Genomic DNA, 19,564 nt, shown 5'->3' with positions numbered 1-19,564 from the left:
GTTGAAACTGGTGACATATGATTTAACTGGAACAAAGGTGAAAATGTGTTCACTGCTGTGCTCTTTTTCTTGTCATAATTTAGTGCCAAATATATTTTTATATTAAAATTTTGTTGCAATTTATCTTTATTTTTATTTGCAATTTAGTCCCTAACCCCTCCCAAATTTGTCTGACATTTCTCACACTTTTACTTACTTGAAACAAATCTGTAAATATTTGAAACTGGTTCCAAATTCAAGCGTGATGACTTGTGAGGAAATTGAGATGTATTTTTTGTCCTTTCGCCAAACTCCCTTATTAATACAATTGCAGCTATATTAAGTTTGTTGACATTATCTAAGAACTTCACTTGATTTATGACAGGAATTTAACATTAGTTTGAAAAAAAAAGTGCCTGACTGTTTTGATTGAACTCAACTCAATCTTTATTTATATAGGGTTTTACAGGCACAGAAACAACAACAAAGTGAAGTACATAAAATAAAATAAAACAAAATTGAAAAAAACAAAAGTAAAAGAAACTACAACACAATAACAACAACAAACGAGTTAAAAAGAAAGAAAGAAAGAAAGAAAGAAAGAAAGAAAGAAAGAAAGAAAGAAAGAAAATGACCTTTTACATAGCGCCTCTCAAGATAAAAATCATGAGGCGTTTCACAAGAACAAAAAAATTTTAAATTTCTAAAAGATTTTTAAATAAATCATTAAAAATATTGTTGAAATGAGAAAACTAAAATTTTAAAATGTGATTAAAAATATAAGGAAAGGGAAAGAGAAAATGAATCAGTGGAAATCAGTAGCCTGGCCTGTCAGACTCCTCTGTTTAATTCTGCACAGAGAAAGAGTCTGGGAACTCCCCTATTCAAATAACCCCACCCCCTGAGAATTCTAACCGAGCCAATCAGCACTGAGTATCGTAAGTCACGCAACCATAAAGCAGAGTTTGTCGAACATGGCGAATGAACCGGAGTTCGCTGCGGCTCCTTCCTCTGTTCTAAATGACTTGGACACGTCTTTAAAACAACTAGTAGAAGCGCTAAAAGTCTTTCTTCTAAAGAGGCCATCGCCATTTTTGACTACAGCTAAAAAACTACTGTGTCACGGACATCACACACAGCGACGCTCAGTTTCTCATAAACAACAAAGACAACGGCGGAGTTTGCTGCGGCTCTTTCCTCTGTTCTAAATGACTTGAATGTCTTTAAAACCACAACAAGTAGAAGCGCTAAAAGCCTTTCTTCTAAAAGATAAATAGAAGATGTTTGCACCGCTCCTTTTATTACTACAGCTAAAAAACTACAGCGTTGCACGGTACAGTAGATATTTCTGTCATTTTTCTGATTGGTTATTTTTGAGCTGCCTAGTCCCGCCCCTCAAGCGCTTCTCTGCCTGTGAGTTACCAGACTACAGAACTAAACAGAGGACGAGTCTGGCAGGCCAGGCTAGGAAATCAGTGGATCCCAGGAAAGGCAGAGTTGGTAGAAAGCAGAATAAGGAGAAGGTAGTGAAGAAGGTCACGCAAATGCCAGCCTGAACTAGTTTTCAGCTGATTTTTAAAGGAGACCACTGAGTCCATTGATCTCAGGCTCAGAGGGAGAGAGTTCCGAGTCTGGGGTTCACAGCAGTAAATGATCTGTCACCTTTGGTCTTTAGCCTGGTGCGCTGCACAACCAGTAGGCTTTGATCACTGGAACTCAGGGACCTGCTGGGGGTGTAGGGACTGAGAAGATCACCAATGTATGATAGAATAGAATAGAATAGAATAGAATAGAATCTTTGTACAGGGTACAGCAAAATCGGAGTGTCACTCCCTTTGGTGCAGAATGTTAAACAATACAAAAAGAAACAATACAGAAATAATATAAATGCTAAATCAACAGTAATACATACAAATATATACACAGAGTAGCAGCATTTAAATTGTAGCAGCTGTAACGTCACCAAATGGACTGATTTTGCGATCCCACAGTTCATATGCAGAGCAAATAACGCTGGCTACACACGTTCTGCTGTATTTTACCCTGACAGGAGATGGAATGTCTGCATGCAGGCTCTTTAATCAGATGACTTCATCAGCTGACCTGAAGCTTCATCAGAGAATGAAAGATGACAGTAGCATTCTTTCCCCAAGGTTCCTCAAGAGAACTCCTAAATAAACTTTTTGTTGAAGCTATTTAGTTTATTATAGGCTTAAGTTATAGCCTAGTTTATTTTCTTTATTTTATGCTAAAGGTAATTTGTTTGTTTTGCATTATGCTTTTTATTTATTATTTTGGCTAATTAGTTTATTGTTTATTGGTCAGGTGTGGGTGATTATAGAATAAATAGGTCAAGGTGGGTGGAGCAGCCAGGGCTGCGAGGGAACATGGTTTTTTACCACACACACACACACACACACACACACACACACACACAGAGAGAGACAGAGAGGACGCAAAAATCTGTGCTCTTGCTGCTTGAGTGAATAAACCACCACCAAACGCAATTTCGGCATGGACATTACATTATTTGAAACCTTTCTTTTTTCCGTGCGTAAAGTCTAACCCTTGACGTAGCCCAGTGGCCATTTGAAAGTACTCGATTACTTTTTGTTTAAGTTTTATGGCCACTACACAAGTAAAAAACCTTCCCCTGGAAGTAAACCGTTTGTTTATTTGGAACTTGGACCTTTTTTGTTCGCGTGGAAATCCAAAATGAGATCGGACCCGATGACAGTGCATCAAATAATTGTAACACAGCACATTCCAAAATGAGCTCTAAAGTCTCCAAGGTTTCATCTACTGCATCAGCAAAATTATTGGCACAAGCAGAGAAAGCAACATTAGAGGAGCGCATGGCTGCCTTAAAACAAAAGCACCTTTTGGAGGCGCAGGAGGAACAAATAAAATTGGAACAAGAGGAATTACGAAAGAAACGGGAACATTTAAGAAGAGAAAGGGAGCAACTGGCTCTGGAGGCAGAAATAAACGCGACAAATGCAAAAGTGGAGGTTCTGGAAATAAATTCAAAATGTGGCTCAAGGGCATCAAAACGTGTCCTTGCATCAGATGGCATGAATTCTTACTTGGAAAAGTCAAAAACTAAAGAATCAAATGGACTAAATCCAAATGCTGAACATTTTGTGCCAGCCAATCAAAGTCCTGCATTTTCACCCAGTCTTCCATTTGATTCTGCCATTGTCAGTCAAACCCAAGCACGTGGAAATAGAAGTTACTAAGAAAAATGTCATTGATGTTCCTCAAAGACAAAGTAATGATTCACCTGTTTTGCAAAATACTCATGGCAGTGTTCCGTCAAGTAACGTTCCAGACATTGTGAATATAATGCAGCGTCAAAATGAAATCACTGCTCTGTTGGTTCAACTAAATACAGCTTCTTCTTTGCCTATGAGAAATATTCCTGTTTTTGATGGTGACCCACTGTATTTTAAATCCTTTCTAAAAGCCTTTGAAAATTGTATTGAGAGCAAAACTCAAAATCTCAGTGATTGCTTCTGCTTCCTAGAACAGTATACCAGAGTGCAACCGAGGGATGTTGTAAGAAGTTGCCAGCATCTCCCCTCTGAACTTGGTTACCAAAGAGCAAAGGCACTTTGACTGAACATTTTGGCAGTGAACATAAAATGTCTTCTGCATACATGGACAAAATCAACAACTGGCCCCTAATAAAACCTGAGGATGTTGCGGCACTGCAGTCATTTGCTTTGTTTCTTCGAGGTTGTTCCAACATGGTCCATCATATAAAGTACATGAAGGAGTTGGATATGCCAATCAACCTGAGGACAACTTTAGCCAAACTCCCGTATAAGTGGAGGGAAAAGTGGAGAGATGTGAGGATCTCAGTCTTATCTTCATTCAGCTTTAGAAAGCTCCCAGCTATTCCGGTTTTATAGAGTCTAAGCAGGAGTGTAACAGCTGCAGCTTAGACATCTCATGGGGCTTAAAGGAGATGTACAGTTGGATGTCATCTGCAAAAAGATGGTAGGAGATTCCTTTAAAGGAGCTCAGGATGTGCTGAAGAGGAAGCAGATAGAGGAGGAATAGTAGGGTCCCCCAGCACAGAACCTTGTGGGACACCATGGGTAATGGAGGTGGTGGAGGACCTGAACTTGGAGACGGCCATAGAGAAGAAACACAGACAGATAAGAGAATCACTCCAGAGCAGATCCTGATAGGGCTGCCCAGTCTCTCAGCCTCTCCAGTAGCAGGTGATGGTCAGCAGTATCAAAGGCTGCAGTCAGGTCCAGCAGGACCAGAACAGAACAGTCCCCTGCAACACTGTGAGTCAGAAGGTCATTAGAGACCCTAAGAAGAGCTGTTTCAGTAGAATGAGCTCTACGAAAACCTGACTGGAAGCAATCATAGATGTTATGTTCATCAAGAGCAGCTGTGAGTTGTTTAGCCACAACCTTTTCCAAGATCTCGGAGATAAACAGAAGTTTAGAGATGGGTCTGAAGCTGCTATGGAAAGAGAGGTCAAGACCCGTTTTTTTAAGAAGTGGGTGGATTACAGCGTTCTTAAAGTAAGCAGGGACCTGACCAGAAACCAGAGAAGCATTACTTATAGAGAGCACGCTGGGACTGGTGGACTGAAAAGCACTTTTAAACAAAGATGAGGGTAAGATGTCGAGGGGGCATGCAGAGGTCTTCATAAAGTTAACTAGTTTGGTTAACTCAGGCAAAGAAACAGGAGCAAAGCTATCTAGGATGATTGGTCGAACTAACCTCATTGACTTTGTCCTCAAAGAAAGACAGGAAATTTTCACAGTGTGCAACAGAGTGGATGGAAGCTGTAGGAGAGGCAGGAGAGACAATACTGCTGACTTCAGAGTTAAAGGATGTCGGAAGATCCTTTGATGCAGCAGTTGGACATGGAGACGGGTTTTCTTCCTCAAGTGCTAATTTTTTCTGCGTTGGTGAGAGTCTAACGCAAAAAGCAAAGGCCAAGTCATAAGAATTAAGATAGGTTTGCTGGTTTATAGACAGATTGATTCCCACATATATTGGCTTGATCCACTGTCAAAATGTTTTATTTGATTATATAATTAGTAACATGAGCTTATTTTCAGGAAATTAAACCAACAAATGGCACACATAGAAAACATCATAAATGGGATTTCTGAAATTTGTGTCACATCTTCCTCCTTTTCTCTGATTCTTCTTGCTGGGCTCGTCATGGTAACAGTGAGACCAGGGGAAGGAAATAGTCAGTTTTCATGGAAACAACATAAAACGGTTCTTATTTTGTCACTTTTCTGTGAAACCAATGTGAACATCTCAGACCATTTCCCAAACCTTCCCCAGAGTAGAGTTCAAGACTAAACATCAAGTCTAGAAAATGAATAAAAGCACCACCCTACTTCCAACCACTTAATGGAGATTAACTCAGTTTTAATCTGTAGAGACAATTTGACAATGTAGGGAAGTAAATGCAGACATGTGGAAACGATAAGTCATCATTTCCCAACCCTCTGCATGAAATTATTAGTCTCTACATCATCAGACTGACAGAGCAGAAAGAACATTACGGCCGTTTTGTTTGAGAATAATATCATCATGAGGTAGTCGTCTTTTCAGCAGCATGCAACGGTGAGCAGCTGATGAATTACACAGGTGGAAGAAAACATGGCCACAAACAAAAACACATCTACATTTTCTCTATAGATGTTCTAGTGTATATACTCAGAATCAAAGCCACCAGTCTCTCACCGGCCCGGAGAGCTGAATGAGAGAAGAACAAGCATGAGGACAACCGTTGTTGATGCTTTGCGTCGATGTTGTATGATTATTTCTTTAAAACTGATTTAGTCTGAAAGCAGAAACGTCATATAAGAAAGTGTCCTCAGTTGGAAATGCAGAGGTTCTGCAAATCTGAATTCATTTTGTAAAACTGTGTAAACATCTAGAAAACCAAGCTTGTTTTTTCCTCAAAGCAGAATTTGTGTGTAAATGATGCTTTTATTCCTACAAGTTAAAAACCGTTAGTAGAGCTGAGCGCACAGATCAATGCAGTTCTGCTTTTCACACATTCCTCTGCTCGACACTTTACGATGATGCAGGAGGCTGCGTCTTGCTGGTCCCATTCTAGAGACTGATTGCATTTTAATCAGGAACACATCAGTGGTCTGTTCAAAGTTTTTGACATTGTGTTTTTGGGATGAATGAATTCAACTCAGATGCAGTCTTTTTTTGCCTTTTTCCTCAGCATTTCCTTTTATTTTCTTTCTTCCTTCACGACACAGAACATAATGTCAGCTTAGAGTCTGGCATTAATAACTGTCCCTGTGAAACACATGACGTGATCACTGATTAGGGCAGTCACATAGCATTGAAGCATTGAAACTAAATTTGCCTTCAAGAATATTTTCTAATCATGTGATTAGTCCTATCCCTAGCTGTGGTGTTGTATTATGATAAACTGTGTTATGTTTGCTTGTAATCTGTAATTCCTTTGTCAGTAAATCTAATGTCCTTTCAAAACGCAAACTCTGACGTAGATTTATGTTCTTTTTGCTCCAAGGCTTTTTTTTTGCATTTCTAATTGTTGAATAGATGAACTGTGGAGTGTTTGTGAACTATGAATCTCAATAAAGAGTCAGCAGACGTCAGAGGTTTTAACAGTTGGACGTTAATTTGTGCCCTTGGTGTTTACAAAACAACTCCAACTCCTTTCTTGTTGGAATTTCAGAGAGAAAAACAGTCCACGCTATGTGCATTCATGATGTGAGAATAATAGTCTACCTCCTGCCAAAGTTGGGATCAATATGATATGAATGCATCTCGGCCCTTCGTTATTGACTCTTTCACTAAGGGTGCAGTCGGGTGTGATGACGGTCCTCTTAAGTAAGAACAACATTCCTTCAGGTTTTCTTGTATAAATATGCCAACAAGAACAGATGAGGCGGAGCAGAATTAATCTGTCCTTTCAAATAGCTTGTGGAGTAAACGGAAAGCAAGCAACAAAATATGATATGTTTTAAAATAACCAGATTCATTTGGGTGGCATATGTGCAGCTGCATTTGCTTAAAGATGTCAGTGTGTCACGGTTTAATTAGTAGCTCTAATTAGCAGTATATTCTAGTGGTGACAGCTATCTAATGAGCTGATAGCTGCTCGGGTTTAGGTTGCTGCTGAAGCATCTCTCTGCTCTGTGATAACTACAGAGAGGAAGATGCTGGAAGGAAGTTAAATGTTTATGCATTCCTCAGCAAAACAGAGCAGGATGTTGCACATTTTTAATTTCCCAGTTTAAAAGTTTTCATCTTGCATTACTACAATTTAATGAAATAAAAGGCTTTTCACGCTTGCTTCAAATGTCAAAAGGAACCTAGATGTTTCCAGCTGCAACACTATCGAACACCACACTGAATGTGTAGGAGCAAATCAAATTGGTCAAAAATCAATAATAATTTTCCTGGTTTCAGCTATTTCAACCAAAAAGCTGTCACAACGGGACACAAGTTAACTCAAAATTAAAGTCTGCACCCATCCCCAGCATCCCACAAAAGTGAGAAAGTGGCTGAATGATCAGCAAACTTTATTTTAAACCCGTTTTCTTGCTGACTACACCACTGGTTTGTATATGAAACTATACAAGTGAGTCTGCAGCCCTCAGGAGAGGTGGTGGATGAGAAAAGCAGCTCTAGCAATATAGTTTATTTTCAAACTCTACAAGCTCTTTGCCAGAAAACTCTCCGTCTATCCTGTCATGTTAATACATTCACTTGATATGAGAGATGAGTAGCTGTGGAGGGAGGATGTTACAAGCTGATAAAAACCTCTGATCTGCATGCGGACCTTTACGTTACCCGAGTGAACATGCTTTAAACCAACTAATTATTCAGCGATGGATTAATCAAAGCCACAGAGCAGTGAGATTAGGTTCAAATCTTCAGATACATTTTTCAAATAGGACCTGCTCAAAGTCTGCATGCAGGAGCATCAGCAGGATAACAAAACAAGAAATGCATGTACTGGCATTTGTCTGGAGACTAAAAAACATTCTGCTGTCTTAGAATAATCCATGACATCCACCTTAGACTTTTCACAACAAATTCATTATTTTCTGTTTAAGAATAATATAACAACTGCTGAACTGCTCAATTCCATTTATGTTCGCTCAAGTTGTTTGTCAGCAAAGTGAATCATTTGCAGGAGTTAACCACATTTTGCATAGCTGCATGTCAGTAATAAGACAGGGGTTTTATGGCTCAGGTGGTGCAGAAACAATAAAAAAGTGTTTTAATAATAAAATTCTGTAAACGCTGACACACCTTTTCTGTTTTTGTGGTAAAATATTCCAAAGATCCTCTCTTGAGCCTCTATCAGAGTTTAAGTACTAGCATAAAAAAGCTCCAAAGTCCTGCTGCTGGAAACACGTTTGAGTCTAGCTGTGGCCAACAGCGGGATTGGCACTAAATTATTTACCAAAAGTTCAACTATTCTAAGTTCCCAAATCCCAGAAAAATACAATAAAAAATATTTATTGCCTTAGTAATGACTCATATCCTTTATAACCGAGGTTCTTATTCCATCTGGCTTTTCTTAAAACCACAATTCAGAAATTAGATTACATTATTGAGCTTCATTTAACTGATTTCCCAACAGACTTTTTCATTAGTGTTTTGTGCTAACTTGTTTTTTCTTGACTTATTTAAAGATTCAAGTAAGAATTTTACAGTGAAATAATCAGAAAACAGCCTGTCTCAATCATGTTGGAAGGAAGGTTAAATTGAAGCAGGTTTCCTTCTCAGCTGGGGGGTTCTCCGTTTTGATCCATTGCCGAGGGTTGTCAAGTCTTCGCTGAGCTAACGCTGCAGTGCCGACATTAGTAATTCGACACCGGCCGACAAAAAGCTCCAAAGTTGTTTAAAGGATGACTCCGGTATGCAGTTTCGCCCTCGTCCACTAGAGGCCAGTTTCTATTGATTCCCGTGTTAACTCATTCACTGGCAGCCATTTTCTGATCAGAAAGGCCCTTCGCTGCCAGCGTTTTTCAGCGTTTTTACTGTTATGTTAAGAGTCACAGAACGTTGCAAGCTAGGATGATTTCGACGCCAAAACTAACAAAAAAAAAGGAGACTCACCTCTTACATCAGGAGCCTAGCCTCAGCCTAGAAGTTATAGGATAGTGAAGGTGCTCAACTGCGGTTTTCCGGCTAAAAGCATCCGCCAACCTCCTGGGCTTCAATTCAGCTCTTCAGGATGATGGCGTGGAGGGTTATTCTGTTATATAAACAGTGTTTTGAAAGTCTCATCAAAATCCCTCCGGTGGTTCATGAGACACACCTTTGCTAAAGATCACTCACATTCCCACCAATTTGTTTGTGCTTTTGGTTTTGAAGTCCTATCAGGATATTCTTTCATCGCTGGTTTTACATAAAGTTTGAGGTTCAATCAGACCACAGCCAATCAAAGCCTATCATCATAAACAGCTGCACTAATCTCTACCCTCGCACAGATCTTCAGCGTTTAAACGGACTCTGTGTTAAAGACAAAGCAGGGTTTTAGGCTAAGGACAGTGTCATTTATTTCTACATTATTCCCTGAAAAAGAGACCAAACCAACGCTACATCTAAAAAGCAGAAAAGTCAATGCTGATTTAATTTCAGTCAGACGATGAAAGCGTGTCTCTCCTATTAATTTCCCCAGAAACATGTACAGTAGATACAATTGACTCGTGACTTTTCTATGTTTAGCATAATAGAGTTAGAAGTTTTAATGACTGCCCTCAACATGTACATGAATATCAGCTCTGTGATCTTTCTTTATGAGTGCTTCATCCAAAGCACATGTCAGAAGTGCTTATTAGCATTTTGATAAAATTTACAAGAAAGTCTACATTTCTCCACATACATGGGTAGAATGTGGAGTTACAGGAAGATTTACATTCTCCAGAGAGGATTTCACCTGCTCCATACACTATTTTCATTGTGACACTTTGATGTTTGATTCATGAGGGAAGTTTGATTCTCAAAAGCATGTTCTTGTCCTTTATTCCACTCTCAGGGTTACAGCGTGGTGATGAGGAAACATGTAAGGAGCCAGAGTCAAGTTCCTTCTAATTACATATTTTTTTTGTTTATAAAAAAAGAAAATTTCTACACTCATTTTCTTTTAGTTGAACACATTTTTGATGGGAAATGAGATATTTTTTAACCTTAGGTTGCATAACATGTTTTATATATAGATTACTTGTTTCCAACTGGAGCATTTTTAACCAATTGAAGTTAAAACAGCAGATCTGTCAAGCGAGCACTTAATCAAACTGCTTAGCTGAAATGTTAATCAGAAGATGATGGAAACCTCTCAGATCTTTAAAAGTATTATCCACAGCCAGCTTCTATTGACTGCGCTGACTGAAGATCTGCACATTTTCTTTGCGGTTTTATGGGAAAACAAATGGTTAGAATAACCCATCACTGTCTGTGTGTGAGCATTGAAAAGCCCATCCCCTCATGGTCCATCTAGACTTCATTTCCCCTCATAGATAAGTTGCTGCTGATGCTACAGAGTTTGACACTAAAATGTACTGAAAGGCATCACACTGACATATTTTTTTTCTGAGAGAACATTTATTCTTTTGGCTTGGTGATAACCAGCAAGCCTATTCTTTTCCCCCGGCTGTCGTATATTGCTATTTTGTCAAATCAGATAGCGTCTCTGACGCTGCAGTTTGCTGGTTGGTTGTGTTGGGGCAACAAATCTTCACAGTGAGGGTACAGAATTAATAAAAAAATAACTTTCACAGAAACTCTTCTACTTTGACCATTTGCCATTCCTACCATTTGCCATTCCTTGCCTACTAAATCCTTCACTTGGACCATCTTTGTTTTGGTGCTCGGGAAGCTCTTCTCACCAAGCTTGTCTAAAACCTTTTTCATGCATACACAATGAAGATGTGTCAGGAGAATGTGTGGAGAATTTGAACTGGATTTTGCTGTTGATGTAGGAGATTTTCTGCAGAAACTGAGGAGGGGCCAAGCGGTGAAGTCTGTGGAACACAGAAAGCAGACTATGACCCAGAAAGTATACGAAAAACCCAAGGCTTCGTGTTGTGTTAATATTAATGCCACATGAATTTAAACGTGTTCACAAAAGCAAGGAGACAGTGGAGGGCAGCATGCGGGTCAGAGAGAAACAAAGCACTGACGATATATCCAGCACACACTATGGAAAAAACATACACGACTGCATCAGCCTGAACAACATTACACTTATATTTAATATTTTTATCTACCCCACACCCACACAGTTCTCTGCTCTACTCTGAGGAAACCTGCAGCCATGAGGCTCCAGAATGTGTCTTAAAAATCTTTACAAGCACAATATAAAAACAAAACTCTTCAAATGAAGTTAGAAAGACAGTATGTGGTGAAATTACTGCAGTTCATGTATCACAGCAAACGAGTGACCCCCTTTTCCTGTTCCATGAGTTATCATGGTTGTTCCCAGTTAGGGATCAGTGCCAGAAGATTCTAGATTACATGTGAAGACTCAGTAAGTTAAGTAGATAAAGACTTTTCACTCTAATATTGAGTTGCTGGTAACTGAAAAAGGTGCTTGAGATTTGTGCAGGGAGTCTCCCATCTACATCCAGACCATGGGTTCTCTACTGCCAAACAAAATGATTAGGAGACTTTGAGACAGTGAAAGTTATTTTCTGATCTTGTTTGATATGAACCATGGGTTTAACATATGATGTCCGTGAATTTTAAGTACACATTTAGAAGCCAAAAAAACCCTTACATTTGACAGGTGGTAAAGGTTATTTTAGGTTTTGTGTGAAAAGATGTAGCAGGCTATAACTGCTCGTCTCACCAAATTGACCTCATCAAACCAGGCACGAAGGGGAGAAAAATGTCTGAGTTTAGCGAGTTTTGAATCCTTCTTCCAGGATGAAAAAAGGAGCGTTAAACGTGGAGAAACCCATTTTAAATCTGGCCATGTGGTAAGCAGCAGCTACGCTGAGGAAGAAGAGATTTGTGACATCATATACCATACCATACCACTTTTATTTATAGAGCGCTTTTAGCATGGCATTACCACTAACCAAAGTGCTGCACGTAATAAAAATACACAAAGCATTAAATAGTCACATCATAAAAACAATCTAAAAATAGTACAACAAAGAATGGTCAACCAAACAAGCTGTAACCGTGAAAACACACCATGGATTTAAAATCAAAGAACTAAATTGAAAGGAGTAATGCTTTAAAAATCAAAGGCCAAGGACAAATAGTGTGTTTTCAGCTGAGATTTAAAGACAGCAAGGTAGAAAAAGTCCTTTCCCCACGAGTCCTCGAACGTGCCTTAGGGACGGTGAGGAGGAGCTGACCTGAGAGCACAAGAGGACTGGTAAAACTGGAGGAGTTCGCTCAGATATGGTGGGGCCTGACTGTTCAAAGATTTTAATGTAAAGAGCAGAATTTAAAAATTGATTCTGAATATAATGGACAACCAGTGCAGTGACTTAAGAATGGGTGTGATGTGCTGTCTTCTGTCAGCTCCAGGAACCTTGCTGCCGAATTCTGGACAGAGCAGCTTTACTGATGCCGTATAAACAGGAGTTGGAGGAGTTCAGCCGGGATGTGATGAAGGTGTGAATTACTGACTCTAGGAGACAGACAGTCAGAATGGGCTTTAATTTAGAAATTCGCCTTAGGTGGTAAAAGCAGGATTTATCTGTGCTGTTGACCTGAGAGTCCATATTCAGAACCAGGTCGCATTTTTATATGCGACTTGTGGTTTGTTGTCATTTTAATTATGAATTTTTACTATCTGATAAATCTCAAAATACATGACAAAGGCAAAACATGCATGATTATTACATCATATGTGTGGGTCAGAGGGCGTGAGGCAAAGCGGACCAGAATAGCTCCATTCACTTACATTCTTTTTTTTTGTTTTTTTCCAGGGACACATGAGCCGACCGGAAGGGGGGAGACTTAGGCCCCCTATTTGTTTCTATTTCACCATTAGAATTGTTAGCTAAACGTTAGCCTCTAGCCTCTAGCTCAAATTAGAGTAAAACAAAAAAAAAAATACCAGGGTAAAAGAAATAACTTCTGGGTCGCTCCTGTTTACTGGCTTAACAAAGATCCACCTCCTACCAGCTTAAAGAAATTATTGCAGAGTATTCTTCCATCAGTGTCCACCCCACACTCGTGAAGTGATGCCACATTCCACTGTGTGTCTATAAAAACGTAAGTTTCCTACTACAGAAGTACAAGTAGTGCGGATCTTGAGGCGTCTCTACAACAGTAACTGCTGAAATCTGTTTAAAGTCAGATAATATCTTGTGCTTTATTAGCATTGAAGTGTGTATTTTTCTTGCAGAGAATTTCAGTGACTAAGAGTTTGCACTGATTCTGCTTTCTACTCACTTCTTCTTTATATTTTTGTCTAACTACTGTCATGTGTGATGCAGCCATTGTGCCATGCGTGTCATATAATGCGCTCAGTGTTGGGAGAAACACAGTACAAAAGTAATTAATTAATGTAATGCATTGCTTTTTGCTGTAATGTGGTACTGTAAGGCATTACAGGGAAAGAAAATGGTAATATTTACTCGGTACAATTGTCAGTAACGCGGTAATTACAATGCATTTTTAATCCCAGAATCAAGATGTGGGTTTCCTAAAAATTCAAATTGCGGGAAGCCTGAAAAATGATCCAGTATCTACATATATGACGTCATTTATGGACTCAGCTTTGCGGGCATTCTATGAGCAGAGAGGACGCAGCGGTAATGGCTCAAATACTCCAGCTGCGTCCTGCATGCGGCCGCTGTTATATTCACAAAATCGCTCCACCAAAACAACGTAATTTGTTTGCGATCGTTTATATCAGCCCATATTCTCTGGTACTTCATGTATTTTTCAGCCGAGTTCATATTTGTGCCCCGGTGATTTCAACTCATTGCTGCTGGAGCGCAGCACATATTAAGCTTTTTGTGTTTTGCGTTCAGTAGATCCCTTTGGCTGATTAGTTAGAAAGTAGGAAATCTAGGAAACAGTTTTTCTGGAAGACGGAGAAAACATGCAGCATGGAGGAAGGTTAGAGAAAGGGCAGGAAATTATTCAAAAAAAATCAAGAAAACAAAACAAAGTGTTTGAAAAGAAAAAAAGTAGGTGGATTTATCCCCAAAACACATTTTTACCAGTGGAAAGCAATAATATATAAGCATTTAATATTTATACATGTTATAGAATCAGATCACCCCAGAAGCCAGTCCCACATCCAGGGCCGTATCAAGGCGTTTGGAGACCAAGGCAAATAGGCTTGGAGCCCCCACCACCTCACTCCCTGCTCAGATGGCCCTATAAAATGGCAACGTGCTGGGAGTACAGATTGTTGTTGCTTTTATTTAATAAACAGTCATTTTAAAGCACTGTTATTATATCTGACTGTTTTTAACAGCAATCCTAGCTCAGACACCACATCACTTTCCACATATATGTCATGAGCTCACTGAGCGTCAGATTACCAGATTCATATTGAAGTTGTTTTGGTGAAAGTAACTTAAAGTAATGCAAAAGTAGTGTAATGTCTTACATTTTAAAATCAATAATATTGTAATGTAATGAATTACTTTAAAATGAGGGTAACAAGTAATAAATAATGCATTACAGTTTTGAAGTAACTTGCCCAACACTGACTGCACTAGCATTGGAATTCTTCCCCTTGCTGAGCTGTCACATCAGATTAAGATCAAAAGTATGTCTAATTTGAAAAATAACTTCACTGAATCCCTCTTCTAAGTTAAGCAGAAATGTGTTAATTTAGACCCATTCTTTACCGCTCTCAATGCAGCTACTCTTCATCAGTGAATGCATATAATCAGAATATTTATCCCCATGGCTTGTATCTGGCTTTGGCTGCTAAACTTCTCTCCAGACATCATCTTATAGAAAACAAAAATCAAAAAACAACACTCTGGGGAATAGTAATGCTCCACTGTGACCCACACCTTTATTAGTAAGCTGCTGAAATATTCTTGCAGTAGTACAACATGAGCAGCATCCAGCTCCTATATTTATTATTATTGTTTTCTATGCCCTACTTCCTCCAGAGCTCATCAGATAAAATCTTGTGCTATAGCTGGAAATCAAAAGCCAAGAGGGGGAAATAACCATTATCATGTGTATAGCTGTGTAAATCATGCCTTTGGGAGTGTGTATCTTTCGATGTTTATTGTAAGATCTCTCTCTCTCTCTCTCTCTCTCTCTCTCTCTCTCTCTCTCTCTCTCTCTCTCTCTCTCTCTCTCTCTCTCTCTCTCATATATATGTATATATATATATGTATATATGTATATATATATATATATATATATATATATAAATATAAATATAAATATATGTATATATATATATATATATATATGTGTGTGTGTGTGTGTGTGTGTGTGTGTGTGTGTGTGTGTGTGTGTGTGTGTGTGTATGGGGGTGGGGTGGGGGGGGGGGGGGGTTGGTTGGTTCGCTGGTGTTTTTGACAATTAACATTGCACCCACATTTTCAAAGTTAAACACATCTCTTTTAACAACGGTAGTTTCTGCATCCATACTGCTCCGCTTCAGCCCTCTCCCCCCTCCCCGTGAACAGTGGCCGCAAACTCAAACCAAATTAATGCAAACCAAATTCTTTTACATCCAGAACTCAGCTCTCCTAGATACAGAAGTTCTGACTAACACCTTTCACACATAGGTTCCTACATCACATCAAATTCCATCCACTCACAGTAAATGCTTAATTAACTTGTCATGTTTTAATTGTTTGTAAAATAAATTCTTACTTTTATAAATCTGACTCTTTTCTGAATCAAAACGAAGTGTGTACAGTCCCCTGATAAAGCAAGAGTCCTAGATCTTCTGATAAACACCATAAAGACCAAGCAAGGTTGGTATTCTATAGAAATTATATTTTCTTCTTCTTATTCTTCTTCTATTCTATATTTAGATAGAGTATCACAGCTTACTGGTCTTAAGTAGAAGTACTATATATATATTGAGCTCTTAAAGCACTCAAGTTGCAAAACCTTACATGTGCCTGTTTCAGCACATAGAATTCAGCTGGAGAGGAAAGTAGTTTCAGAGGACAGGATTTGGAGTCTTATTTCTTGATATTTGGACATCTCTCCTCTGATTGGATAACAGCAATGTGACTCTACTACATACCCTGTTTGATTTGCAACGTAGATGTTTTATCGCCACAAATAACACAAGCTTGAAGGAGTTCTGCTGTGTGGGGGAGTTGCTAATGCTAAAGGTTAGCTTCTACTAGTAGACATTCTCCTGGATGCTAAAACAACAACAGCCTTCAGTCACGAGCCAATATGGGTGAGTCCATATTCAGCTTTTCAAACTAAGCTTTTTACTGTCTATTTTCTATCAGAAGCTAATGCCAGTTTTCACAATCAGCCTGCATGTTAAACTCAGAGTGACCGATCATTTTGAAAATTAATAAGTAAAAAGTGGTTTCTCAGTAAAGGACCTGTTTAAATCAAGCTGAAAAACTGATTGTTGACATGAAAGACATCTGATTGGTTAGTGGTTTATTGATCTTTGCTGTTTTTTGCTGAAAAATATCTAAATATGTTTTATTTCACACCCTGACTTGTAAATCCAACTAATGTGCCAACATACAATACATGGAGCGCATGTGTGTGGTTTATTTCCCTCTTCCCCAGCAGAGTTTGGAAAATGCCAAAGCCAGTAGCACACGTTATTAGCTCTAAACACAAGCAAGGAAGCTGTATGTCCTTGTTTGTATGTGTGCAGCTTCACATGTTGCAGAGATAATGAGCAGATGACCCTGCCCACGTTGAGAAGTACTGTCTGAAGTACAAAAAGAGCTGATCCATGCCATGTGAAAATGGTAACTGAGACTCTGACACTGACATGGGCACAGACCAGATAAATAGGACACAACAGAGCCCTTTCATCCATCTGCACAGCAGCTGGCAGCTCACTGTCAGTCCCACTGATTAGAGCAGTCTCCTGTGGTCCAGTTAAATTAATAACTAGTTTTCTCTGAATGTTATCCTCAAACAAACCTGAATCGAGTGCAGGATAGTCAAGTGCTGCTGTCACAGTGGTCTACAGTGTTGTCATTGGCAGTAACATAAAGAACCACCTCAGGGAAGAAAATCGAGGCTTTTCTAGAGACAGAAAAGAAGTTCTGACTGCATGAAAAGCAACCATCTAAGTAATAATGTTGACGTTAAAAGTTGTTAGAAGGTTACAATAACAATAAAAGGTACTTAAGCATCATCTTTAAGATAGGTATGACAGAAAACATTTTAATGATTGTTTCTGATTCTAAGCGGTCACTGCTGAACATGAAAATAGTCTCCTACACCTATCTGCTGCATTACCTTCTAATATAAAATAGATGGTGAAACTCTAGGATTTGAAAAGCCTGACAGATCTGCATCACACTGTCACTTTACATTCATGGGCTCACCCACCTTGACTCAAGACAGACAAGGCTGTTGTTGGTTTAGCGTCCAGGAATCAGCAGAGTACCTCTCAACTAGAAGCTAACTGTTAGCATTAGCAACTCTACCACACAGCAGAACTCCTTCAGGCTTGTGTTATTTGTGGAGATAAAACATCAACGTTACCGAGCAAATGGAATCAGTGGTAGAGTCGCACTGCTCTTGTCCAATCAGACGAGAGAGGATATAAGACCCCCCTCCTCACCCCGAGTACAACTTAGAAGGCATTCATTCCTACTAGAGACCACTGTAAATGTATCGATCAAACAAGTGAACCACACTTTTAAACTATACAGGGCGAACATACTAAAAGGCTAAAATTCGGGGTTGTAATTAAATCATCATTAGAGCTAAATACTTTAAAACTGAATATTAATTATAACAAACATTTATATTTAAAGTCACATGAATACCAATCACCACTTTTGAATGTCTCGTTAAACATGATTCTGTCTGTTTTAACAACTGGTGTGAAACCCTTTAATCACTCTGAGCTGTGAACTGAACACAGGCTCCTTACAATGCAGCATCTCAGTAGAAGCATGGATTGAAAAGCTACTTTGGGTGCAGAATGTGGGATCTATAAAGATAATCATGAGAATATAGGTGCTACATGAGATGGTGAAAACCAGAGTTCTCCAGTGCTCATTATCAGTTCTGTCTTTGCAAGCTGTGACTCCACAAGAGCTGTTTCAATTGAGCAAACAGGATATTCATTTGTAATGTTTTATGTCACATGGAACAAAAGTCTTGCCTTTCTTATTTTCAGATTTAATGCTAAGAAGAGCTTCTCCTGTTGACCTTCTGCTTGTTGGACATCTGTACTTGTAATCATGTCTCAACTTTCACAAACTGACCAAAAACAGCAATCACTATGCTGGTAAAAGGTTTGATATCTTTTTGTCTTTAGAACTGCTTTAGTTTGTCACCTCAAAGATTCACCAAGGTGTTGGAAACATTCTTCAGAGGTTCTGATCTATGTTGACATGGCATGATTGCATAGTTACATCCATGATGGGATCTCCCCTTCTACCACTTCCAAAGTTCCTGGCATGGAATGAGATCTGACGAACTTGCAGGTCGTTGGAGTCCAGTGAATTCATTTTCATGTTCAAGAAACCAGTTTGAGCTTTGTGACATGGTGTATTATCCTGCTGGAAGTAAAAGATGGGCCCACTGTGGTCATTAAAGGATGGACATGGTCAGCTTCAATAGGCTGTAGTGCTTAAACCAGACTCAGGTGGCACTGACGGGTCCAAAGAGAGACGAGGCAGGATGAATCTATCTTCATATTGTGACCTCTGAGAAAGTACAATGATGCAAATGTGCTCAGTACGTGGCTTTGGCCCCTTTTGTTTCTATAAATGAGTTTCATCTGTAAATGATTGGCTGTTAAACCACTTGTGTTAACAGTCAATTGGACAGGCATGCCTAATAAAGTGGCTATCAGAGTATATAACAAATAGACAGTCTTCATTGTAATTTTTGCCTTAAAACGTCGGTCATTTCACTCTTGCCGGTTTTAACATTCTAACCCAACTGTCACTGCAGATCCGTGAAGACAGTTCTTGTTTTTTTGTGCATCTGTTCTGGAATGTCACAAGCAAGAGTTTTAGTCTTTTATGCTTTGCTTCTTTGGACTGAGCTTGCCTGCCTTGTTAGCCCTCTGACAGCTTTGCATCTCTTTGTGTTTCCTCTGCAGCTGGGGGGATGTGGCATACTGGGCGTAGGGGTCTGGCTCTCCGTGACCCAGGGAAACTTTGCCACTCTGTCATCTTCCCTTCCTTCTCTGTCGGCAGCCAATCTGCTCATAGCAGTGGGGACAATCATCATGGTGATCGGCTGTCTGGGCTGTGTAGGAGCTGTCAAAGAAAGCCGTCCTCTGCTGCTGACGGTAAGGTATTTTCTACGATTAGATCCCTGCTGACTTTGGGCTGAAGGTCGTATTCCAGTGATCTTATTTTGTTGTTATTGGTACGACAAACACTATCACCAACTTTTCATGATGCTACAAGCGCTGACATGCTCATCTACAATGATTACATGTTTTGAGGCATTTCTCACA

General features: G+C 39.3%; 1 protein-coding gene across 5 annotated transcripts in view; it reads left to right on the top strand.

Moving 5' to 3' along the window:
• Positions 1-19,564, top strand: part of tspan4a (tetraspanin 4a) — a 276,682-nt gene that overhangs the window by 160,442 nt on the left and 96,676 nt on the right. For all 5 annotated transcript variants that reach the window (XM_015953662.3, XM_070554911.1, XM_054732257.2 and 2 more), the window contains one exon: positions 19,202-19,393. In XM_015953662.3, coding sequence (XP_015809148.1) covers positions 19,202-19,393 — 192 coding nt within the window. The remainder of the gene's footprint in view (positions 1-19,201; positions 19,394-19,564) is intronic.

Source organism: Nothobranchius furzeri, chromosome 9 (assembly GCF_043380555.1).
Source record: "Nothobranchius furzeri strain GRZ-AD chromosome 9, NfurGRZ-RIMD1, whole genome shotgun sequence".
Taxonomy (NCBI): Eukaryota; Metazoa; Chordata; class Actinopteri; order Cyprinodontiformes; family Nothobranchiidae; genus Nothobranchius; species Nothobranchius furzeri.
Note: the sequence above shows the minus strand (reverse complement) of the source record. Positions and strands in the feature narration are given on the sequence as shown.